Raw genomic sequence first — 27,782 nt, 5'->3', positions numbered from 1 at the left:
TCACGCTGAACTTGTTAATTATCTACCAGCTAGACAATGTTCACATATAAGCACATGTGAGAATGGCTTCTAACCCTGCTTAGCCCCGCAGCCAGAAATGGGAGGGGGGGCTTCAAATTTTGTTTCAGAGCAGGAGACCTCACCTCCCCCCCCCCCCCCCAACCTGGCCAAAATCATGTTTGTTTTTTTAGGGACCATTCCCAAACCGTATATTACTAGCTGTAGATCAATCTATCTACAAGGGGATTCTCACTGAATTGCAATAAACTTAAGCAGCTAAGATGACTGTTACACCCACTGAAGCTGTTAGGGGGTAATTAATTATCATTTGGTGAGAAACCCCTTAGAGATGGATCGATCTTGTTAGTCTTCGACCCCCTATCTCCCTGAAGCCCCTCTCCCCTATTGGACATGGCAGTGAGAGGGAGAGTAGACTGACTTCTGCTGGTTCCACTTAGCCAAGGCCAGATGAAAAAGTATGGATTGAACAAAGTTGAATCATCACATGAAAAATGTGAATACACCTATTGGAATAAGATTACTGGATATAGAAAATATCAGTATTTTTCTACGTGAATATGACTAATGACTAATCTAAATAAAAACCTGACAGTATTGATTTAGTCAAATGTCAGTGTGGTTACTTCTGCACGAAGGATATATTCAGCCTAAATAAAATGATGGTGAATTGGTCTATGTGCATGCAAGTGTAAGTATGTGTGTATGTGTGCGAGTGTGTGTGTGTGTGTGTGTACATGTGTGTGTTTCTATGCGATAACATAGATATATTTGAGATTAACTCATATCATCAAAAGCTAATAATATAATACAGTACATTCAATATTAAGTTTTATTTCATGTCGGGTATAAATTGAAAGGAAACATGGCCTTTGCTGCTATTTACCGACTGGGTAAGGACAAAACATACCTACAAATAATGCAATATTTCCACTAGTAAGATAGTAAATGGACAAGCTAAGGTACATTTCTTTACAGCCAAGGAGCCTGGAGGTATGGCTGCCATTCATCTTGTGTTAGCTATACAACTTAAAATCTTTGATGTACATGCACAAAAACTACATAATTTAGGTAAACTTAGTCAAGCCTTTATTTGAAAAATTACGCTCCCTGAAAAGTAAATAAAGCCAACCAGCAGTAAGTTGATATACTAAATCTGTCTCCAATAACCTAGCCACTGTAACAGGACAACTAGAGTGAAACATAAAAAATACATGACAAAGCCAGTCAAATTTGTTCACATAAATTAAAATGCTACACACTGCCACATAATGTCTAACGAAAAACCATTAATCTACCTCAGTGTATAACTACCTGACAGTGTCCTTTTCCTAGATCCACTTCTGTATAATGTAACGTAATTTCTGACAAGTTACTTTACTAAACACACAGTGTGGGAAGACAAGAGGTGTAATACTATATACTGCTAAGACTTGGTCACGTAGACTATCCTAAACTCACTGTGTACTCAGTAGCTTTAGGCAGCTTTGGTGACACAACAATAAAAGGGGAACACAGTCTACAAGCAGTAGACCCAAATACTAGGTCACAGTCCTGTATAAAAAAAATAATATCAATTTCTACCTCCACACCCAAATGTCAAACAAAATTTACAACCAAAGCAGCTCAACACACAGATATATTATACCTTTTAAAGTATTTGTCTAGACTCATACCTTAATCCCACTTACTTTCATCATCATACCAGTTTCAAATGGAAAATACAGCCGTGGAATGATTACCATAACCTTTTACCTGAGATCAGTCACATACAATAATTGAAGTAAGAAGTCGCCCCCTTGTAGGCCAACAGTTGATCAACACGCCCTCCTGAACACTGAATAAAACCTGACGGTGAACCTCTCTCCTCCTGTGGCGACACCTATACTCAAGCCCTTTAACATTTAGGCCACATTCAGAACAGTGGACTTACTAGTCCACGGGTCAAATATGGCAACCCACAAAAAATCTTGCCATCTTATTTGCTAATAGCCACTGAATAGATTCCCCATGGGGAAGTATTCAAGTGGGTCATCCATATTTGACCCATGGACTTGTTAGTTCACTGTTCTGAATGAGGCCTTAGATTCAATCAAGTGATGCTTCCTCAGTATTATGTTTCTTAATAATAGTTACCTGTGTATATGGGAATAGAGCCAGGAAGGGGGGGGGGGGGGGGCTTAAAAAGGCTACATCAAGTGTGACTTCCGCAGTATTATATTTCTAAGCAATGCATTAGGGGGACTCGAATAATCACTGTGGCACTTTTATCATCTGAATAAGGGATTATCATAGCAATAAAAGTCTTAAAATGGCCTTTAATAACCCATTTAGAGGATGCACTGCTGTGAATATAAAAGGATCCCTCTCATAGTGAAACCCAAGGGAGAAGCCATCCAACTTGTTTAATTTTCCAGAGAAAGTTAAATCTTCAAATGAATAGCCACTAAACAGCCCAATATAAAAAATGCAGAAAAAATCCAAAAATTCTGATCATCTTGATATAAGAAGAAAAAATGTGGTTACCATTATTTCAAAATGTAAAAGGTGAAAGAGAAAATGTGTTTGACTATTTTTTTTACCTTAAGACTATATATTAAGCTTAATGCCTGATTTTAACCTGTAACAGCTTTTTAAAAGTGTTATTTCACTTGCCTTACCCCAGGTACATAAAATTTGCCCTACAATCTTGCAAAAATAAGCAAAAATGAAGCAAACCCAATCAACTCATCCCTACCTTTCATGGTGTAACTGTATCCCTCCACAGAAAGGACAAAGCCACTCTCTTGCAGCAGAACCATTCAGATAAATAGTAGTGGAAATGATATTTCTTACATTTAGGAACTGCTGGGACTTCTTGATCTGAGTCATTCCAATAATCAGAGATGGTTGTCTGACTCACATTTTATACAGGTTTGGGGGTCTAAGTATAGTATGTATGCCGTAGGAACATGGATATCAGTGAGTTTCTGTGGTTGTGATTCATCTTTTTTTTCCTATATTGGTTCAATATCTGTATTTTATGCAGTTGCTGCAGAAACGCTGAATTTCATTAGATTAAAGCTTTATGAGTGGAGAAACAGGTAAACAGCATATATCATCAAGCTGTCCACTCAAAGTGTAGGAGTAAACACATTCTCCATTAATTTTAGAATATTCTCCACGCTTTAGCATACAATTTTTCAGGCATTTTAACCAAGCATAGGCTTATATGCTAGTGATTAAGTTAACTCAGCATGCACAAAATAGTGGAGAATATTCTAAAATTAACGGAGAACATGTTAGAAGAAAAAAACTGCATTCAACAATTCAGCAGCCATTGCTTTATCAAACATAGCCTCTACTGCACATATATATTTCATTCCATTTTTTCTAAAGATTAATCGAGCCCCCTTTTTTCAGCAAGACGTCTATAACATGTCAGGCACAATCAGTCCACACTATGGAGTCGATCTCATTTCTTTGAAGTCAATCAGATTAAATGATTCAACCTTGAAGGCAAAGGATAAAACTACCAAGAACACTATTTAACTATGTGATAAAATACATCCATACTTAAGGATTTATTTACCCAAAAGCTTAAAATATTTTGACACTCACTCTTAAAATGTCCAAATGTGCAATAGTCTAATGAAGCATTTAGTATTTCTACCAAGAATATTTTTTAAAAATTAATGTTGACCAAAAGATGACCAACTAAGAGATGACAAAACATTTGATTCCTTTTTAGTCAATTTATGTTCTGAAACCCCCAGAAAAGTTACTTTTATGTTCAACTGGCAATACCATAAAGATTATAAAGTTATATGATTTTTATTGCATTTTTTTGGGGGGAGGGGGGGGTCAAATACTAAATACATCTGTTCAAATGAATATTGGCATTAAATCATAATATTTACAAAATGTAATGATATATTCCAAAAATGACATGAATCAGAGATGAGACTGGTATTAAGTGAAGAATCTGAAAATATGGCACAGGGACCAAGCCTGCAACAATCTCAAAAATGTTTTTTTTTTATTAGCTCCCCAAAAGTCAGAAATCTGATGTTAGTCTGATGTATCTTATTACTACATAATGGTAAAAAAACTCGATTGGTTTCATCACAATGGTTACAGGATGATTCATCCTCATTATCTGATAAATGGTTTTGATCTGGAATATGTTTCAAGTGCATTAATATTTCACAGTGACTATGGTAGACATGGCATCAAGTGAAAGATCAAAATTATCTTTGTGCTTTAGAACACTTTTAAGTTATGTATTGTATTGTGGGTTTTAATTGTTTAAAAGCTTCCTTCTTTTTGAAGTATATTTATATTTGTACTTATGTCTGACAGTATGGTGAACCCTTTTTAATTATATATATAACTGAAGAAGTTTGTAATCCTTTCTCTATCATGGCAAAATTAGTATGAATGTACCATTCCACTCTGTTGAAGTCAAGTGAACAAGAGTGGCATTAAAACCTAATAATAACAGGGCATTTTTGAGTATCGAATTAAGTGACATGATGGTTGAAAATACTAAAAATTGTTGAGGGCCCAGGACAATTAGTTTACTACATCTTTTTAAGGCAAAATCCCATACATGGCCAAGCATTTGACTTCTTGGCAACAGTTAATGCTTCCCTTATTACATTTTCATTGTGCTAAAGGCTTGCCCAAATTTTGCCTCACAAAAGAATAATGACATTTTAACATTCACATATGAGATAATTGAATTTAAAACCTCCAAGTCTTAATGACATGTCTTTAACTTGATGAATATGAGGATGTCAGATAATTTCAGTTATTAAAGATTCTATAATTCCTAAAGCTAGTCCCAAGCAGCCAAGACAACACCGGATTAGTACTGTTGAAATCAAAAAGCTCTTCCAGCTAACAATTTCAACCTATAAATAACAAGCCAATTCAAGGCTGCATTTAAAAGTAATTTATCTTTTATAAAAACTTCAACTATAATTACGATGTAGACAAAAAATATCACTAGGCAGGTGGTTGTGACCAGAATGTGCTGAATAATTCTGAGCACAACTAACACATTTGCCATTCCTCATTTCTCTATACAACTAACACAGTAGCCCATAGGCCTTTGAGAGGGGTTCTAACATGTAATTGTGCTACAATGGATTTGTATTTGCTGTCTTTCACAAGTCCTCCACAACTTTGCTTCCAGATGTAAAATTTAGTTGCTTTGTACTGTGTCAAATCCAGGAGAGGAAGAGAGGCACTATCCTCTGTCTCTCTCACATTTTGCTATCTCTTAAATACTATTGTAGTATAGGTACAGCTTTGTTTCTAAGATGTAACACTTGTTGTGAAAGGGGGGGGGGGGGGGGAGAGACCATAGCATAATTTCTTAAAAATTCATTTAGAATTAATTCTACCCAGGATACTTCATGGGAAAATATAAATATACAACCCAATGAACTAAATAGGTTGAAATTGTTGTATCAAGTATTCTTCAGTATATATACAGTGTATGATCTAGCTACTGGTCAACCAAAACGCATGTCTTTAAATAAATATACATACAGACAATCATTTGAAAATGTGTGTGTGTGTGTGTGTGTGTGTGTGTGTGTGTGTGTGTGCGTTTGAAATATTTCTTTAAACACCAGATATATATTCAACATAATTTAATTCTTGTTTTTCTGTTGTATATTAAAAACGGTCATTGGCCTGGGTAACTTTCTCAGAATTTCTTAATCTGACAGATCCTTATCAAAAGGTACTCAAATGCTGCCAAATATTTTCACTTAAACAATTGGCAATCACGTGCTTTCAAGATATCCCTTTTTCCCCACTGCCAAAGCAATCCAGATAAGACCCTCACAATATACCATGGGAATACAACATTGTAGAAAACTCATTTGAAGATGAAACATTTTCCAAGAAAAATGTATATAACTACATATAACAATTACCACTTTCTATTTAAAGCCTTTTTAGATTATTTCCTTGTAACATATTTTCAGTTTACACTAGGGGCCACTTGGGACATTAGACAAAAATTGATCACTGAATGTTTGGATTAAAAATAACAATATTGGGAACATCAAAAGTCGACATATGTGATGGAATACACGTATAATTTTAAAAATCTGTTGTTCATGTACAGTACAAATACGTCATGTACAGTGCGAATATGTCATAAACACGTACAAATACCTCAAACTGAACACGTATCTTGACGTCTGATTCATCATTATGATGTCTTCATTTTGCAATTACTCCATTTGTTTCAGCTATTAGTGTGTCTAATGACTTAATGTCTGGAGGCAGTGCTAAAAGTTCACTCATTAACTGAAATTCTCCAAGGAAAAAACAGGCATGCAACACAAGCTTTTCTTACTGGTGGAAACATGCACCCCTTCAACAAGTAAGATCTTCTGTGCTGACGCCAGTAATTGTCACTTGTGGAAGACTCACACAGGGGCACTAATAACAAAATATTTTTAGCAGACTGTTACAACAATTTCTGTCCACTTATTGGAAGATATATGGGGGGTTTGTCAGGTTGAGTGCAACACTGTCTGAAAAGTAATAGTTTCTAGTCACTTAATAATTCTGCTTATTACAGGAGGAAATGTCTAAACATCATGCAAAATAACTAAAACCAACAAAATCGCAAACAACAAAGACAACAATATGTCCCTGCATGACCAAGCCAGGAGCAACTGTTGTCCCCAGACTACAGATTTAGGTAGCTCATGTTTTTAATTCTTCAGGTTTGATTAGGTGTTTATGAACAAATAGTAAGGCCAATGCCTTGTCACCTATGGAACAGAGGTCAATCGACATATCCTCAGAAAACTGCAATTTTGCCAACATTGAGTTTTTCGAGGAAGAGGTCTTTTGCTCTCCTTATATTATCCAATGAAACATCCATGCAATCAATCAGCCACATAGTTACACAATACATGTACAACTAATGTGCATTCACACTTAAATAAATAAATAAATAAATAAATAAAATTCACCCTCTGAACCACAATAAAATAACTTGAGTCTGATATAGTCAAACTTAGATCATATTAAGTAAACACATCTCCACTGCTTAAAAGCATAGGAACATTTTTTTTATAAAAATGAGCAAGGTACATCAATGATAACAGCAGTATGACATAAATATAATGCTAACATTTTAAATTCCTAAGATGTTCAGAAAAAAACACCAAATTTGGGATTGCAGACAGAAGTTATTTATAATAAAGGAGATATTATAATAGTAATTAAATTAAATTGTGCAAATGATCTGAACAAGACAACATGTGGTGTTCTGAAGGACCAATAAAGCAAGGATGAAAGTGAGGAGTGCAGGAAGCATTTTGAAAACACAATCAACCTTAATTTTGCATTTTGACATATTTGTCACCAACTATTCATCCCCTGTGACTTTGCAATTGTATTTATGGTGTCCAAACCACCATGAGAGCCAGGTGTGTTTTGTTGATCATCTTGTAATGTCGCCAGCACTAGTTACCAGCCAAGCAGCAGCTCACCTCTATCACTCATTTGTCCTAATGCTGAGCTTGTGCCTGTATAGCACCCATGAGTTTAAAGAGAATGTCTGAAAACTGACTGTATTTCCTACTGTGCTGCTCCTGTTATAATAATTATATGGAGCAAAGACCTATCCAAGACAGACAAGGATTGCGTAACTATCTGGATCATTTCTGAATCACTGACTACAATTATGGAAAATGTAGCAAAGCTTTTACCAACTTGCAGATGTCTCTAATGAAACAAATCTGTCTGTATAACCCTTATTTGATCCAGTTATAGATATAAACATATACACAAGGGTGACTTGATTAAAATTAATTAGTCAGTATCGATAAACTGACCTATTCGTTTCCTTTCCAATAAATAAGTTGAGATAAAACTCTTCTACAAACTTTCCTAACACAAGTGAACAAAATTCCCACATGCTTAAAAAATTCACAGGATTTTATTTGATCTCCAATTTTGTGTCTAAACTTGTCATTAATCATCAATTACCTCCCAGGTCTAACATTTTTTCAGACACACTCTATTTTTTTTTTTCATTACTTTGCTGTACAGTAACTGAAATGCATTGTACTATAATTATTTGTACTACAAAATTCTATCAGAGCCACTGGGGAACCCTGGCACCATAAAAGTTGTACGGCAATAAGCACAGACACCTTGTGACAAGAAATCAGCGAGGCTGAAGCTATTGGCACTTTCAGTACAGTAATTACAGTGATGTAATTATGCTGTACTGGAAGTGCCAATACTTTCAGCAATGGTGATAATACTGCAAATGTGGCTAATTTCATTACATTTTGTATAATAGACATTAACAGGCACTCATATTTTCCTTGATGGGTTATTATTACATCTTTAATGAAGTAAATCACAGTGTGGTTTGTTACGTGATGATGAATACATGTAATGAATGATCAATTTATTGTGCATGTTATGTAATGCATTTTTCATCTAACAATCTTTATCGGATTTGCATGAATTCTTCACCACACATTTATAATTGAAAACAAAGAATGAACCAACATTTCCACATGTCATGTGCTATTATTTGTGACTGGGGGAAATATGCCCAAAGACATAAATATCAGTCTAATGCAAAACTTGTGTAGTAATTATCATCTTTTAAAAAAACCTTCACTTAATGCAATGCAGTACAGTACCACTCATCAAACATAGTTATATATAAAAGACTGAATATATTTTTCTGATGTAATTATTATATGTAAAAGACTGAATATATTTTTCTGATATAATTATACACAAGAGACTGAATATATTTTTTCTGATATATATATATATATATATATATATATATATATATATATATATATATATATATATATATATATATATATAATAGACAATGCATATTTTGGCAAAGATAATAGTAGTTACATTGAAAGATTCTGCATTAATCAATATGTCTCAAACAATAAATTGTTGGTTTTTTTTTTTTTTTTTTACTTTCCTGATTTTGGACTTAACAAAAATCCAAATTCACCATACGATAATATGTTACAAAATCACACCACGAACAGAACACAAAACAACCTTGTTCCAACGGGAGATGTTGGGAGTGGGGCAGTAAATAACTCCAGCAATGAGAACCTCATCTCGTATCCTAATCACACCCATGGTCTACATTAAGATCACTTAGTTCTCAGTGCTGGCCACCATTACCCTATTAGCAGATGGATCATTTACTTGTGTATTCAGAGTTAGTATCTTTGCGTTCTAGGAATCGCATGAACTAAAAGATAACCCTGATGATAGTTTATTCAATTAAAACAGGAAATAAAGAAAAGATGTTATCAGAAATAATTTTCAACATAAACCTTTAAAATTTATATGGCATTCTGTATATTATGCAGACACCATGAATATTTTTATCTGATACACTTCACTATATAAAAAAAAGAAGAAAAAAAATCTACTGCACTATATAAAGCAACTCAAATAAAATTCATACATACTACAATATAATTATCATAAATACATACACCCCATAAATAAAGAAAATCATAACTTTACCCTGTGCAGGGAGTGGATTGTCCTGTAGTATCCATGGACTCTCCCAGCGACGTAATTTTCGGCACATGAAGTTGCCCTTCCATAGCATACTATTGATGTTGAACTTCCGCGAGATGTGTAAAAACTGTGTCCGAGGGGAAGCTTTCTGATTATGCAACATTGTTTCTCAATGGTTGGCATAAGCCAATGACAAGCAACATTGAATCCATTAAATCCACTAGTCTTTTCCCAATAAGTTACAGTTGGATTCAAGCCATTCAATGTCTAGCTGAGTTCATAAGAATCATGTTTAAGAAGATAACTCGTGTTTCAGTGAAAACTTTTGCATGGAATCTGAACTGGCATTATCAGCACGTCTCGCATCTTTGTTCTTGCACTGGTGTGTGCCACATCCTTGCAAAACTGCATCTATTTTAAACATTTCTTATCTGCATCTTTTGCTCTCACATGTTGTCTTTGCCATGTGTAAGATACTGCCTTCTTCAGATATTCAGGAATGATATTTTTGTCATCATAATATGTTCCGTAAAATGTATGCTTCATATATGACAAAGTTCAGAAGAATGTGCTTCCCTACTGGTATTTTAGTAAAATCCACTGATGATAGTATGTTTCCAAAGTTTTAACGTGATTATACTTAGTGACCATATCATAGGTACAGTACAACTGTGTCCAAAAGCCCTACAAGGTCACACGTCTTAACTTCAAATTTGAAATAAATTCTTTTGTAATGAATAATATTTGTCAATGTTTCTCAACGTAAATAAATCCATCTTCTAATTATACACTGACAAACTGACCCCAAATACTTCAAACGTATTTGAGATCCGCAAGCTCAGCTTGAATGTGACATCGAAACCTGACGCAGTGCAACACCATTATACTGCTTGGAAGCAGCAGGTTTACCAAACAAGCACTGATAAGGGACCCAGACTCAATGAATCCCGATTCCATGAGGAATATTATCTACAGAGACAAGTGACAGGCTAAGCACACTTCAGGTCTTCCAAGTCAAGTCATCATCGCTGTAACAAAGCGTGGAAAATTGAATCTGTCACTCCAGAGAGAAGACTGATCCTCCCGGTATTTGTACGACGTAATGGAACCGAGGACCACGGAGGTTATACAGTTGTGCTTAAAAACTTAGAGGAGAATGTCAAGGACTGCTCTCCCAATGGCTCGGTTTTAATTTTGAGCTCGTATTTTCATTCCATTAATGCTTCAAAATCATTTTTCCAGTTACTGAATTAAATAGATAAATTGGATAGATGCGATTTAAATAACGCTTAGAATAGATTATCCTAGAATCATTTGCTTAGCTGATGTGGAAGGACTGGAAGCTGTAAAACCCAAGTCAACTTGACTGCTCTGTCTCTGAATATAACTTTGGAGTCAAAAAGCCAGCAGGCAATGAAATACCCAGGGGTTTTCTTATAAACCCTCTGGTCTTTATCTCCTATCCTGTCAGCTTACAGGAGCCAACTGCCTCTGTGACCAGATAGAATAATGGGCAAGCTGCACAAGTAATGTAGTCCCTCAAGCACAGAGCCTATCATCGTTCATGGCCTACTGGAACATGGAAAGTCAACTAAATCCAATGAAAAACAGCGCCATTGTGGTTGAAACCTCTAACAGCATAAAATACTAAGGTACTGGCAATGAACCTTACAATCAGTTCAAATTCAACTGGATCTGTTAAAATGACTGTAGCTTGAAGGACAAACAGTTTTCAACTGGTTCATTGCCTGGTGTAAAACAGAGTTTTAACGTAAAGGATGGAACTTGACAAAGTTCAATATATATATATTTTAGAAAAAATAAACTAAAGATAAAGAGACAAGTGAACGTGAATTTTCTTGCTCTTCAGTAGATCATTCAGTGCACAATTACAATTTCAATGCATGCCATCCATTCCTCCTAACTCAATTTTCATAGAGAAGCATCCCTGCTGTAGCGAGATTACAATGAAATTATTAATGACATCTCTCCAGCTTGTTTACCAAACAGAAAGTGGCAAGGTACAAAAATTGTATCTAATTTGTGTGGGGCGATGGGACCAAAACCTTTCAATTGTAATGCATGAACGACCAGATCTGTGGCACCATCCCTGTTTGTTCAGAACCAGTGTATTACTGAGGAAAATGGGAATTAGCTGCTGCTTCTGGCTCTGAAGGCATTAAAATTACCCCAAGGAAAAGCAACATTCAATTTCAATGACTTCCTTATTGAACGTGTCTTGATTGGCGAGATACCCTAGTTCTTATTGAACACTAATCTAATAAGAACTCTTGTTAGGCTCAGTCTTGTTGTTGACAAAGGCAAAGAACAGAGTGGGGCGAGATTGTGTAATGGTATGAGTAACATTTGACCAGTTCTATCTGAATATGCACACTAGTTGTTATAGTCTGGCATTCCTTAGGATATTCTGCCATTTGCCACCAAAAGAAAGGTACATGCCCTGAATCCCAGTTGTGAAAGTTAGACTACACCTTCAAATAGTAAAATGAAGGCAAAGCATTTTGCAATTATTTCAAGATGACAGTTTCATTTAAACTAGACCTGTCTTATTCCATGCTCCAGAAATGTTCTCAGCTTCTTAGCACCAATGTCTCCAATGCCTCAGTATGTCACCATAAATTTAAGTCCAACATATACCTCATATCCACATGAAATCTCCCAGTCGTTTTTCTCTCCATACAAATACATCCTTACCAAAAAGCAAAAAAAATCTGCAGCATTTAAGATCTACTGCTCTGTCGTTCCTTTCATTATGGCTCCTAATGATCTAAATTGATGCCATTCAATGGAGTATGCAATTTTTTTTCTCGATAAAAATTCTACCTCCATCGGCACTGGTTATCTGGAAAACCCATTTCACAGCATGCATAAAAAATGTCCCAATTCCAAGCCAGAGTCAGAATGAAGGGAGGCTCTTTCCGTCTTCTACCTACCTATCCCACCAACGTGTGCAATACCGGAGGTAGAATCAGCAGTGACTTTTCAAGTAGACAGCCTATTGACAGATTGTCCGAATGGAGTGAGTTCCTCAGCTGTGACTTGTTTTGTTGGGCCGAGAGTGAAAGAAATCAATTTACACTACGCTTCCATCTCCTCGTACTCTATCAAACATGTCATTTGCACAATGCACTGGAATTAATAACATTTCATGGAGTCTGATGTAGTTATACTCATAAACACGGCAAAGACGTCACTATCTCCAGTGTGTGTTTGGTGCCAAGCAATCAGATCACCATCAAAGTCAAGATTTCAAATGTGCATGTAAAAGAAGAAGGCCTCGAGAGCTTGATAAACTGTCTTTCACTCAGAAAACCAATACAGAAATGTTTAAATGAAATTATCTCACTTGTTAATTTCAGCCTGAATGGCCGTAATTATCTACAATCACAACATGATGTGTTGGTATTCTTCCAATCAATCACACAGCATATGTGTTTCCTATACTTCACTTCGCACCCATCCTTCCCTCCCACAATACAATATCTCTAAAATCTCCTACAGAATGGACGCGTATAACAATAAATATTGGAACTGTTCTCTGGCCATTGTCAAATGCGTATCCCCTGGAAAGTGAACTAGTCACGACTTTTCCACGTAGCCAAACAAAATAATGCCCCAGCATGTAGACTGATGTATCGGTTTCCTCTGTACGACATGATCATACTTATTCAAGAAAATTAATTACAGCTGCATAGTCCGGCAGACACTGATGTGCCTTCTTCCTCTACAATGGAGTCTTAATTCCCAGTGCTGCATGCTTTCTTGGCAGTTTAGGAGCATCAAAACGATTCATCAATTCTAAAAACCTGCATATCACGCTCTGCACAATTTCCTGCTGTTATCTTTGCGCCGTAGTTAAATTTGACAGCTTGATTGTCTTGTATGTTTTGGCATGAAAATGGACTCTCGATTGCAGAAGCCAGCTACTATCACTTTTCCGCAATCTTTTCAGACTTCTGGGTAATGTTTTCCGATCAGCCAAAAGGCTAATCAGCGTAAAGAACAGAAAACAAATCAGATTCAATATATTTGCCTTGTCTGGCTGTTATCACACTTTCTCTGGTATTAGCATCCAGGTTATTCCACTCTATTGTATATCTGACAAATGGCCAATGGTGAAAGGTTTTGTAGTAAGAGTAAAAAATTCTATCCGAGTTGTTCTTATTATATGACTTAAGTTGTGATTAAATCAAGAAATGAACAGAGACTATAAGGCCATGCTATATTCTAGGACTTATAAATATTTTTATAACAATAAATTCCCAACCAAACTTCACTGAAATCTTTTTTGACACTGTCTAGCCACTCAAGATCCTTCCATGAATTTTCAAACATAAACTGCTTGGCCATTAGGCATTAGAGAGTGTTCAGTTCTGTATCCAACAACTGTAGCTAAATCATGAAATTTCCAACTTTCACTGAATGATCTTGAGTGGTATTCTTGCTACCAGGCCAGGGCATATATAACTGCAGCAGACACTATATTTTGAATAACAACTGGGAAAATTTACAAATTTAATATGAAAAGTCTCCTGTCAAGGTACCTTTTATTTAGCCACTTCAGTATTAAATTAAAAGGTATCTTCTGGCCAATACAAGGTAGATCTATATATTACCAATATAATGCAGATTCCCCTGAACAATCAATCCATATATCTCCTATAAACAGGCTTCTATCCTGACAGTATTTTTATTTGATCATTAAAAAGTGAAGCTCAAGGAATATCTTTTGCAGTTGTTTAAAATACATAGGAGCATATATTGATGAAAGTGGACAAAATATCCCACAATTAGCTTAAAATTTTTAATTTCTAATTGGTATTATCAAACAAAACCTTGACCATTAAAAAATCTTCAATAAAACTGTAAACTGCCACCATGTTTTAATATATGTACAGGCCTATATCCAGCAAATTTCAAAAGGGCTCTTTCCTTTAACTCAGAATGGACCTTTTTCGAAAAGAGGGACCATTCCTTTGTATCCCCTGGCCTTCTCTCCCTCCATGCTTATACAACCTGGAGTACTTACTAGTACCTGTGTATTAGCAGAAATCAGGGTAGGATATACTGTACTCTGGAAAATTCAAGCGAAAAAACATTATCCATTTGCAGATTCCAACAAAAATGCATTCTTTCCATTAATTCCTTTCCCAAAGGACAATGTGGAATTCTGACTTGCTGATCACCACAGGTGAAAATGCTGAATGCACTAATCAAATCAACAGATCACTTGTTCACTTATTTCCCGGTTAGCTCTGATTAGGCACAACTGTTTGTTCCTGTAATAACTTCTGTTAGCAAAACTCCACCCGTATTCGTTACAAAGAGACTGTCATGCTTGGGGCAGTTTTCACAAAGCTTTTAATTCAAAGATCCTTTCACTTTGCATTGCCATATGTGTCCAACTATGCAGACGTAATGCACACATGGTATGCAAAGAGTACTAAAATGCGTATGATTCGTGCAATCATACACTTCACGAAGTATTATTCAGTAAATGTAACATCTTTTGCTGGTGACCAATGGTATCATAATAAAATAAAAATATGAGTCATAAAATAAAAATATAATAAAAATACTTCAAAGATTCCATGCCAATTGGTTTAAACAACATGTGTGGCAGATAAAGGATTTTTTAAAAATGTTTTAGTTTCCATGTTTTGTTTTGGACCTAGACAGATGGCCAATAGCAAGCAGACCACATTCATTTTCCACTTATGCTAAATGCTATTAACCTCTCCCTTCCTTTACATACAAAATGAAAACCCTTGACTTTCTCTGAATCCGATTCTGTTTGCAATGCTTTTAACCAGAAAGTCACATCCTACATTGGATGCCGTGATATGCAGAAACAAAACTCTTCCTACCCTATGTTTCCTTAATGAGAAAGTACTAAATGTTACAGCCTGAGCATTATTCCTTTTTTGTAAATTGATTGATTGACCCCCTTGGGAGAGAAATTACTGTGAAAGTGAAAGACATGGAATGGATGCCTGCCCACAAGCATAGAAATTGTGTTGCTGTTGGCAAAGCAGTGAGTCACAGCTATTGACTCTGCATAAACAAAACCATGGTCAACTGATGTGCAAATTGTGATTAAGTCAGAGAATCAAGCTCCTGTTTGAAAGCCATTAACTCTAGTTGTTTTCTTGAATTGGTATTGTTAGCCTGTTTAATGGCAAATATCGGTGTTAACCTTTTTACAGTGAGAATGAATGATGCTATCTGGAGAGAATATATATGACTGAACTGAAAATTCCTAACAGCCGTGGACCAAATGATGTTCTTAACCAAATATTGTAATTGTCTTTATTATTATTTTTTTCAAGATTCTTGTTCAAACTGTTCTTGGTGACATTACTCTAAATTTACATCAAATGTTGAATAAAAGACTCTAATTGAAATTTTTCTTTTAATTTTCAAAATATTTAAAGTCTATTTCATATTTTCTCAATAGTTTGTAATAAAAATAATAATCATATGAAAATTCAAACATTTTTCAAACATATAACAGTTTGGTTTTGGAAAGAAAAAGTAGAGATGAAAATTAAAATGGGCTAGAACACACGAGATAATGACAAAACTGATGATAAGCAAGATAATCGCCTACATGAAGAATATGACTAATGGGCACTCCTTCAAAAAAGAGCCAAATAGTACCCATAGAGAGAAGGCAGGAGAATAAGTTGGGAGCTCCAACTGAAATTAATAAGGTAATTGCAAAGCAGGAACGGTACATATTGATTTTATTTGCTGAATCTCCATTTGCGCCATACTGATCCCCCGATGCAGAGATTTAAGATACTGTGATGCAATGAATTTTGTTATACACAAGGGCCCAAAAGCCCACCGAGGAACAGTTTCTATCAATTTAACCTGTCTATACGCAAACAATGTTGCTAATGGTTATAAGTTAATGCAGAAATATGTGGAATGTGTGCTAATGATGCCAAACTGTGGGAACATGAGAAGCCTTTTTCTGGGAAAAAAATGTGCTGATTCAGAATTGACGAAACTGTCAGACAGAGAATATGGTCAAAGCCTATCGACAGTTATCATGTATTTCTCCCAATTTTGTCTCTACGCTTTGAAGAGTTCCTGACCAGTATCTGCTTGTTTATTTATTTTTTTCTTTTCCATCTTATAAATCCTGACCAAGTTCACTTTGATTCTGAGTCGGTCTTTTAGCCCTCGCCTCAGTATATCTTTTTTAATGTGACAAATTGCTTCCAATATCCTTAGCAATCCATCCTTCTTTACTTGCTCATCAGCTCATCAGGAAGCAGTAAATCATGTATTAGTATTAGAGATATGGGCAGTTTTCACCACTGTTAACTTCAGCCCAAGATAAATAAGTGGTTCTGGAACTGCCACTGCAGATAGTACTGCGATGGGCCAATGTATCACTAATGGGAAAACGTCTATGGTCCTTTATATGAATGGTTTTCATGTGTTATACAGTTTGCTATTGATATATTATACCTTGAGAGGTCCCTCCATACCCTTACAAAAATTTCCTATAAAATCCTACAGGACTCTTTGGGACTCTGTAGGAATTCTATTGGATGACCAACAGGATTCCTATCTAGGATTTATCCTACAAAACCCTTATAGGATTTTGGGCCAATTTCCTATAGGACCTCCCAGAGGACCCTACAGGAAATGTCCATAAGGGATACGCAATTATGCCACATGGGTTTTTACCCCTTTATATGCTCCACACAAATTTGCTTCTTGTTGCTTTGTTAACTTGATTAATTGGCCCTGTAGAGACTGGAGGCTGTGTTTAGGTGGCTCTGTTATGTAATTATAGCCAGACTATCTGCATTTCAATTTCTCAGAATGTACCAATACAGATTGCATTGCTAAAATATACCATTTGATGTGAAAAAGCCTAAAACTATGACTGGCTGCAAGGGAGCGAGACACCCAACACTCAGTCTGTTATATAGTCTGTTATATTATATATTTAATAATTTAAAAATTTTACAATTTACTAGTGGTTTCCACTATCATTTTGATATTCCATATTAAATTCAATATGGATAATTAACCTATAAATTGAAACCCTGGTAAATGTGATGTTTATTAATACTTTCTTAATAATCATTTTTCACCAGCGGGGGAAAAAAATCAAGGTTCTTGATGATGATATCTGCACGTTAAATAACAAATGAAAGAAACGGATGGTAAAAAAATTGTCCTAAAACATTTCTTCAATATACATTGTCCAACTTCCATTTCAAACCACAAGATATGCCAACGACTGATGAAGCCCTTCTCAGGGAATAAACCAAAGACATAAACTCCTTAATGTTCTCCTTCCTAGATATTACAAGATAGCTCGGCCATTATTTCAAGCATATAGATTTTTCAAAAGGGCAATGTCATTCAAATTTCCTTTGTTCACTATCTGTTTGCCTTAGGGAGGTTACCCTAAATCCTGCCTTGGGGTGGTTTTTGCATCTTCTGAAAGTGACATTAAGTACAAACTGGACTGTTCCAATAATCCTGTCATACTAGCTGGACCAATCTAACTCCTTAGGCATTCTCACTAAATAGCATTCAGTTTTAGCAGCCTAAATGTATGCCCCCCCCCCCCCCAAAAAAAAAAAAAAAAAAAAAAAAAAATCCTTTGGTGAGTTGGGAAAACTTTGTGTTCCATTATGTTGTTCATGTTGCTTTGCAAGGAGGAATGACAGACAATTAAGCTGACTTAGCAAAAATGCCCACTGAGACAGATCGATCCTGCTAGTACGATAAGGTTATGGGAACACAGTCAAAGTCTTTTTACATACAGCATATATATATACATCTTTGCATTCTATCTGTACAGTGGTAGAGAGATTAACAGAGATTTACAGATATTCTGTTAGAGAATTTCCTAACTGGGAAACTGGCCCTTGCACTCAACTTGGCCAATAGATTTTGGCTTGTAAATATACAGACTTCTGCACATATGTCCTACAAAGAACTTTTGCCGAACTTGTTTAAAAGAGGTAAGACCCATGTTTAGTCATTACAAGGTATAATCTAAACTGAAAAGTTCCATTGGTTTATATGTTAACACAGAGCACCTTATAAAAATACACCTACAGTCTCATAAAGTGTGGCAATACTCACTCAATCCAAATAGCACCATTTTCACAACTTCATTACCCAAAAATGTTGAACTTGCTTATATTATCTAGAAACAAATACAACTAACTCTACAGGTAAGAAACACAAATTAGATTCTTGTCAGAAATAACATATTTTGGCTAAAAAACTGAAAAGATACATCTTGAGCGGCAAATGAAATAAGATTTTGGAAAAAAATGAGGTGTTCAGAATTTAGGAACTATTACCATAAGACAGAGCATGAAAACTTACAACACATGCTGGAAATGATCTATTAGAAAGATGAAGCTACAAAACTAACAGGAAAGATCAAAATTTTAAAGTGATGAATCGGAAAAAAAGGGCAAAAAATATGCAAATGACAAAAATTGGGAAAGTCAGTTTGCATAATTTCATTGCCATATATTTGTACTGAACGTTATCAGCCACAGAGGCCCACATATGGATATTTTTTGATAAAAAGCACCCAAAACCAGGATTCAAGGAAATGTGTAATATCAATGTTTCCCGCAAATCATGCCTTTGTCTCTGACAAATCATGACATTTTTCCAGTACGCCATGGCATTTTCTCCGACTTGTCATGGCACTTTCTCCAACTTGTCATGGCATTGTCTCCAACATATCACAGCATTTTCTTCGACTTGTCATGATGTTGTCTCCAACATATCATGGCATTGTCTCCGACTTGGCATTGTCTCCAACTTGTCATGGAACTGTCTCCAGCAGTTTTGTTTCAGTACAGATGATAATCATTCAATCATTTCCAAGGGAATGAAGAATATCTCTTACCAGTAAGGCCATAAGAGAATACCGTCAACAAATTTCCTCTGAATTTTTTATGACAGACAACTAGATTTAGAATCCCCAGATTATTTTTTGTATTTGTGTGTGTGTGTGTGTGTGTGTGTGTGTGTGTGTGTGTGTGTGTAATTTTTGCATAAATATCATTCTTTAATAGATGAAGGATAAAAAATCAATGTTATTACTACATACATAAAACCAGCTAGAGATTAACTTTTTATAGATGAAAATAGAAAATTCCAATATCTGAGTTTGTCTCCTTTGATGATCATTGAAAGCAGATATGCATAAGTGAAGATCATACAAATGGTCTTTCTGCACATCAAGCAGATAATATCAAAAAGACTTTCATTGTTCATTTTGTGGCTGAGGGATAAATGTACATTTGCTGACCAATATTCATTGGAAAATGAGTTTTCCACAGCAATGGAAACCATTAATCTTAAAAAATATAAGATGGCCATTCCTAAAGACCAAAATTACCTTATCATTTCTATCAGTTAATGACAAAATTATAGAATGATATGAAAAATTATACCCACATCTATACATAGAAAAAACTACTGCAACAAAACTATTTTCTCAACCATAATTGTTTTAATTAATGAAATTGGCACTCTGTACCTTTGTACCTTCTAATACAGTTCACCTAAGTCTAGATCTTGGTTGTATTCAAAAATGCAAAAGGAATTAACTAAAATTTCATGAAATGTGGAAGGATTTAAGTTAAGTACACTTTTTTTCATTTTGGCTTAAGACAAAGCAGCTATCTTCAAATGCTAATTACCCTTGACAAAAAAAGCTTTACGTACATTTGGCAATGAGCCAATGACAAGCTAAAAAAAAAAAAAAAAAAGAGAAACAGAATCATGATGGGATTTTGAAGAAAATGGTGAATGAAACAACTGTGCATCAGTTTAAAGTTGTGTCACCCACAATGGGATTTCTTATCTGTCTCAACCCCTTTGCAAGGTGCACTTTTGAATTTTGTTTGGGCTATCTACATGTACAATTAATACCACAATATGCAATTAGAAATGATTATCAAAACTTGCCGTAAGTGCTTCATGCCAAAAGCTGTATAAAATTGCCAGCACATCATTAATGAGAGAGAGAGAGAAAGAAAGAGAGAAAGAGAGAGAGAGAATTGCAACAGTTTACAAACTATTACATTTCTATACCTGGTACACGTAAATGATAAAATATGATAGGTTTAATTTTTTTTAGGTTGGGTTACCAGATGACTTGCATGATATTGATATACAGTAGCATCACAGTTATGACAGATATTAGTGCCATCCATGACATTGGTATACAGTAGTATCACAGTTATAACATATATCAGTGTCATGACATTGGTATACAGTAGCATCACACAGTTAAAACAGATATCAGTGCCATTACACGTGAAGTTAGTCCATCTGTACGGAATATTTTTCAGCAGGAAGCAAAATTCACAAATCACCAACCCAAGATCAAAGTTGACAGCAGACCATTTTTCAAGACAGCCTCATCAGACACATTGTCAAATTTGTCTGATCTATTCATACAAAAAATTGTCAAGGCATACTTTCCTAGATGAATCAATCTCACTCTCTTTCATACAGCTTCCTCTGAAGTCATAGATTCTCATTCCCATTACACTTACAGTGGTTAAATCCATCCCACCTAATAATTGTCATCTCCTAGCTCAACATTGAGCTCCACCACTTATTAGTGGTACAATTATTCATTTCAGACTGCGGTAAAAACAAAGGGAGTGATGTGCAGCGGCAGACTTTGCCATTACCTATGGCTCATTTGTGGGCCATTTGCTCATCATCTCCTTGTTAGAAATAATGACTCTGCAGTATTTCTCTCTTTTTCAGCTTTTGGAAAAATTATCTGTTTTAATTGCTTTTCTCCATTTTCTCCGTTCCTCATTTAACTTTTGAACCTAGCTGGTCTCTATAGACATCAAAAAGTTCAAAGTATCATGATGCACTTTTACAACTAGACTTCAAACCAAAGAGAATAAACCAAATATAATATATGGGAGTATTTTTTAAGTCAATGTTGCAGAGACAATGCTTAAATAAAGCTGCTGAAATATATTTTTTTCATATTAATTCCTGCAACATTCTATGGTTGTTGACTGGATATTCCATTGCATCTAGAAAAACAGCAAGAAAGATTTCTGAAAACAAGTCTCTGCAGTAGACAGTGCAGGTAAAATGAGAGCTATCTCACTGATAAAATTATATATTAGTTAAGTGATAAAATAAAATAATAAAATAAAAAAAAAACAATGATAGCATTTAAAAAGGGGAAAATTAAAACAATTTATGAAATTTTGTGTACAATAACCGGTATCTTGTATTTTGTAAATAAATGTCATAAAGTGAGAAAATCTTGAAAGGGAAAAGATTGGGGAAAAATGGCAACAGGTTTGGTAAAACCATACTTTAAGTTAAGTACAAAAAATGAAATGGGTATATTAAATAAATAAATGAAATAAATAGATAATATCATCTTATCTTTTAATATTTCACAATCTATAAATATAGAATACAATTTGCGGTGAGTAGAACATTAAATCCCCCACTCCTAATTTTGTCAGCTATTCTTTTTGTCTGACAAAATTCATTTTTGAATCTCTCTCTTACACACACACACACATCTGGTACTATTGATTTCCAGATGACCATCTATAAATTATGACGTTCATTCGCAACCTCGATGCCATCGGTCATAATCAGCTGACCTACAGCTTGAAATTTGGTTAGCCCGTCGGTTCTGATGACAGCAAAAATACTGTTACAAGGGAGATTTTAAACTGCAAAGTCAATACTCAGATACTGAAAATCATTTCTCCAAAAAATTAGAGGAGAAAACAGGGGATGGTCTACTCCGTTCTGAAATATGACTGTCAGTCATTTACAAATATTCCAAAAGGATAATCTGGAGGTAAAAGAGGCCAGTTGTATTGTATATTTGTTATGTTTCATGTAGCTTTAGATTTATGAAGTATAAACTTAATACAATGAATGCAAAAATAAGACTGAAACAGAGAAGGAGATGAATTTAAAGAGCAACACATTCAGCTTAAAGGGATAATAACTCTTCGTATGAGATCTATATTTCACAATAAAAACATTGTGAACAACTCATAGAAATATAATATATTCAGTCGTACAAGAAAAACGGCAGTTACAGCTATTATTCTGATATCTGAGCTTGTGTTCAGACCACGTGACCTCCATTGATGGCTATACTCTTAAGAGATTTTAACAAAAAACCAAACTTTTTAGAAAAAAACCAGGGACTAACTTTGAATGTAAAAATGGATTCATTAACCATTGGTAAGTATGGGAAAATTGTTGTTTACTCCAGGAAAATTCATTTTTTGGTCAAAATGAAGAGTTATTATACCTTTAATGGTTATTCATTGCTGATTCCATATTGGCACCAGGAAACAAACTTCATAACAAGATCATCATCATTATTTAGTATTACCCTGTCATTACGTTGACAGAAGATAGTATAGAAAAACAGGAAACCAAAACATAAAAAAACTGACTGCTACACAATTATCACTAAATACATTATGATGTATGTCACAAACAGTTTTTCTAACAAGCTAATGGTTTTGTTTTTTTCTAAATTTAAGATGTATTGGATTGTATCCACATTACATTTTCAGAAACAACCATTCCAAAATTCAAGAAGAAATGACTATCATTATCATTGCACCCTGAGTAACAACCGAAATGAGCAATGAAAGTAACTGTGCACTTTTGTTGGTGCTAAGTTTGTATATGCCACATTGTGCTGGCACCTGTTCAAGAAAAAATTCTCTGAAGTCAGTTTTAAGGCCAAAATCTAAGCCTTTAAGTAAAACACATTGTGGGCCAAAATCTTAGCCTTGTACTAAGACTTTTAAAACTTGCTATATCATTTATCTAGTAGGCTTGGTGTAACCAAGTATCGGAGTTTAATCTGCTAAAAACTGGATTTTTTGTAAAAAAGGGGCCTGGTGTTACATTTCATTGGTGCCATGTGGTGTTGGTGCTACTGGTGCCATGCCAGCTGTACCAGTGCCACTATATAGTACATAAACTATTTACCATATAACGTGATAGAAATAAGACAGGTCATTTCAACAGTCCTGCACACACACACACACACACACACACACACACATGCACACCATTAAGGCAGCATGGCCTGTGAAATGGCTTTCTTCAGCCTAATTTTAATCAATGTTAAAAGATGCAATTACCAACAGTAACATACTCTACTACCATCCTCATGATCCTCAGGGCTACTGCTCCTCACCCACTCCTAGTTTATTGCTAACTGACTTCCTCAGATCAAAGTTTCACTGAAGGTCAGGTAAGGCAGGAAAAACACACCTGTGTAAATCACAGATAACATTGACAAATTCCTTACCTTTCATGTTTTATTGCAGGTGATTTCCTTCATCTTAACTTAACTGTCACCTCGTTACACAGTGTGTTTGGACATCCTTTTCTTTGTATTTTTGTAGTTTCTTTTCTGTCAGAGGTTGTGTCTTAAATACCAAATCATCACACCATCATGTGTTAGCTGATACTTTCACAACAATGGAAAGAAATGAGAAAAAAAACAAGCCTTTTGTTAGTTTAAAGGAAATTGTTACAGTCACATCATTTGCTTGATACGAACAATATATCACAATAAATTTAATCGAATTTAATCATCATTTTTTTTAATCTAAAATTCCAAAGACAAACACACATACAGAATTGCCACTCAAAAACCATACTTGTTCCCATGTGTTTCTATCTATTAATCTACAAAGTAACAATATTTCTTAATTCAACTTTGTTCACACCTACAAGAATTTTTTTGAGAAGCATATCCTTAAAGTTACAGAACAAAATCAATTGTTATGTTCCAGCTCTTGGCACTTCTGGCAGAAGTGTCAAATTCAATTTTTCTGTCCATTACAAAAAGATCCGATGACATTTCTCTTGTTGGTCTTTCTGTCTTGGAAAAAATTGATAATTCAGCACAGAGGGGAAACCCAGTCTTAACCAAATCTCCCACAGATCTAATGACTGCCGTTATTTGATCTAGTCACACATGCAAGATCGTCAAACAGGATTTTTGGGTTAACCAACTTTCCCGTTTCAAATTCCTATGTTTGCAACTTAATCTTTCATCTTTCCAAAACCATTCATCAGATATAAGCTGACAAAAAGCTGTAAACTTTAACATTCTTTTTTTTTTTTTTTTTTTTTTTTTGTGAATTCTATTTAAAAACTTGAGTTTTTCACATTAAAATGCTAATTCAAAGTGGTTCTGGTAATAATGAAAATTTTTCCAGATGAAAATTTCAGACAGTTCCAACAAACAGAAGTATTAAACATCTTCCCATGTAGAATATATAGGAGCAAAAGTGTCGCAAACTGTGCATTTCTAACTAAAGGTTCTAATATCATGCAGTGCACCGCATTTTACAATGTCACCAGTTAAGCATGAGGCCACCTAATTTTTAGACTGGGTTCCCATTAACCTGTCCTACTAGCTGGATCGGTCTAACTCCCAGGGGATTCTCGCAAAATTGCATTCAGTTTAAACGGCTTAAATGTCTTTTATGTCCACTGAAGCTGTTGGGGGGAAATTAACTTTTGTGCAGGCTTAAACTGAATGCCATTTATCGAGTAGCCCCTCCAAGATAGATCAAGCCTGCTTGTAAGACAGGGTTATGGGAATGGTCCCTTGTATATTTAGTGAGGTACAGCTGTGCAGAGGTGGAGCCTGGGGAAAAAACTGCTGAATTCTGTCACATTCAGCTGATGATGTCAAACTCAGGCTAACATAGAAATTATTTTCTGCATGATATCCAAAACTATGTTTTTTTCTGTGTGATATCCAACAATATGTTTTCTTTTTCTCATTTTAATCCCCCCTCCCCCAAACGACATCAATTGCAAGCAACAATAAGAGATGACTCATCTCCCACCATTTCATGCAAGTGCCACTTAACTTTCAAACCAAGTTGTGCCTAGAATCTGATATGGAAGATTACAAATAGCTAACTCTGGAAAAGATAATTGCTTTTCCTGGAGAAACCCCATCATTGTGTTCAGTGACTGACCTAAGGCAAACTGGTACACAGAGTGTTGGCTTTATTATATTAGTTGCAGGGCTGCATATTTTACTACTTATCAAAATTGCTGAGAAATAGACAAAATGTGCAGATATCTAAACTTTTAAGTATTATTCTGACTTGTTGAACGTAGGAATAGCAAGCTTGCCTGTGCAAAGTTTAGGGTGACAATAATAAAAAGCAAGTATTCATAATTTGCTTTTTTGTCCCCCCTCCTTCCAACAACAACAACAACAACAACAACAACAACAACAATAACAACAACAACAACAAAAAAAAAAAAAAAAAAAAAAAAAAAAAAACGCTTTGAAACCAACTTGCCAACTTGCATACTGACAATCAACTAAGGACAAAATTCAACCACAAAGCCAATTCTGGTGGCAATTGCATAAACCTTTATTAATACAGCTGCGCACATGATCAAAAGTGGTGATGAACCAGAATCTATTAAGATCCAAGGTCCAAATTCATCAGCTCAAAATACAATTCTAATTTGTTTCTCATTGTACAAAACTTTTTTTTTGCCATTCAATTAATTCTCTTCCATATAATAAGAAAGAGTTATTTTTTTGCTTCTTGAATTGCTTTTAGATGAACTAAAGTTGATAAATTACAGCTCAAGGGATTGGGCTTGTCAAATTTGTTCCACAATTTATATTTAATCATGACCTGCCCCAGGGATAGCCGAAGAACATTTAGTCACAATTCTGAGCCAATATAATTGTGAGCAATAAAAATGCAATTATTTTCATCCCAAAATTCTAGATTGATCTAAGACCAATTGGGACATTAATAATATTTTATAGAAGTCCCATGGGATTATCATGCTCACACCATAAATTCACAACAAATTAAAAGAAGCTTTAAAAAATACAGGGGGGGGGGGGGGGGATTTACAGAGGACAATATATCCTTGTAATAAAAATCAATATCAGGCATGGCTTTTTTAAATACCTATCTATAAAAACACTTTAAACAAAAAACTCACCAAAAACACATTTTAGGATATTAATGGATCAGTTCTTAACTACATTTCATTATTTCACTGACTTTAATGAATTTTCTTTGACTGTAAGTGTAACACTTAAAATACATCTCAGGTACAAGAAAAATAATACAGCACAATTTTATTAATTTTAATCAAAATAAAACAAACTATGGATGACAAAAAAACTTGAAAAAAAAATCAAATTTTGAGAATATAAATCAGTGGATTGATCTAAATGAGTAATATTTAGTTCAGAAATGTCTAGTCCATCAGAGCCTTAGCGTTTCACACTAGTATATACTCCGAGTGTCATCTATTAATAATCCCATATTAATTAATTTTAGATCCTCAAATACATGACCCAACGTCTCCAAGGTCTTAAAATGTGCACTGTGGGACTCTCTGCATGTTTCCACTTCATGACTACGTATAAATATGCAGCCATTAATGAAGATAATTTCTGCGTGTGATATCCACAGCCAGATTAAAATCAGTGATACAGAACGACTTCTCTCGCTTGAGAATTGTATAGTAAGTCATATTTTTCAGTCTCCAATAGTTTGTTTTTATTGCTTTTAATGACATATGACCTGTTATGTTGCCGAGCACAACAGTGATTTTCTAGCACTGTACATATTATCAAAAATTGTCTGATGTTAGATCTAGCCCATTTTCCCTTAGTGAGGAAAAAAAAAAAAAAAAAAAAAAAACGGAAGAGAGAACACAGAACTTCAAAACAAAGACTTTTTATTGCAATACACTGAAGGCCATTAAAAAATTGAGCAAATATTCCTTAAAAAAAGAAAAGAACGGGACTTAATATTCCATTACAAATACTGTTTGCTAAATTATGTTTGAAATTTGCACCTTTATCAACTGAGAAAGTTTTTTTGTTTGTTTGTTTGTCTGGAACACTTTCCAGGGATAGGTGTATTACTTGGTAAAACTGATGAACATTCAAAATTCTTCAAGTTATTTGTTAACATGCTAGTCTGCCAAAAGGTAATTGAGGTTTATCTATTTCTTTGAAATATATGTTAAATATTGAATACAGTAAATATATCATAAATTACCACACTCATGCCTAGTTATTACCTATCCTTATCCATTCTAAGTCTTTCTCATCTCCCTGGGGAAAATACAACTGGAGC

The 27,782-nt window shown here is 34.8% G+C and overlaps 1 protein-coding gene across 9 annotated transcripts in view; it reads right to left on the bottom strand.

Moving 5' to 3' along the window:
- Nucleotides 1-27,782, bottom strand: part of LOC106174307 (protein Fe65 homolog) — a 91,677-nt gene that overhangs the window by 39,537 nt on the left and 24,358 nt on the right. For 3 of the 9 annotated variants that reach the window (XM_087010140.1, XM_087010142.1, XM_087010141.1), the window contains exon 1: nt 9,568-9,742. The exons of 2 other annotated variants lie outside the window; for them this stretch is intronic. In XM_087010140.1, the coding sequence (XP_086866266.1) occupies nt 9,568-9,727 (160 nt within the window). In that variant the 5' untranslated portion in view covers nt 9,728-9,742. Of the gene's footprint in view, nt 1-1,709; nt 1,935-2,755; nt 2,835-9,567; nt 9,743-23,938; nt 23,961-27,782 lie in introns of those variants that run through there. 4 more of the 9 variants (XM_087010145.1, XM_013555802.2, XM_087010147.1 and 1 more) reach the window with 4 other exon arrangements.

This window comes from Lingula anatina, chromosome 3, assembly GCF_051362555.1.
Source record: "Lingula anatina isolate TDL-2025a chromosome 3, LinAna3.0, whole genome shotgun sequence".
NCBI classification, from domain to species: domain Eukaryota; kingdom Metazoa; phylum Brachiopoda; class Lingulata; order Lingulida; family Lingulidae; genus Lingula; species Lingula anatina.
This window is presented reverse-complemented; position numbering and strand designations above follow the sequence as displayed.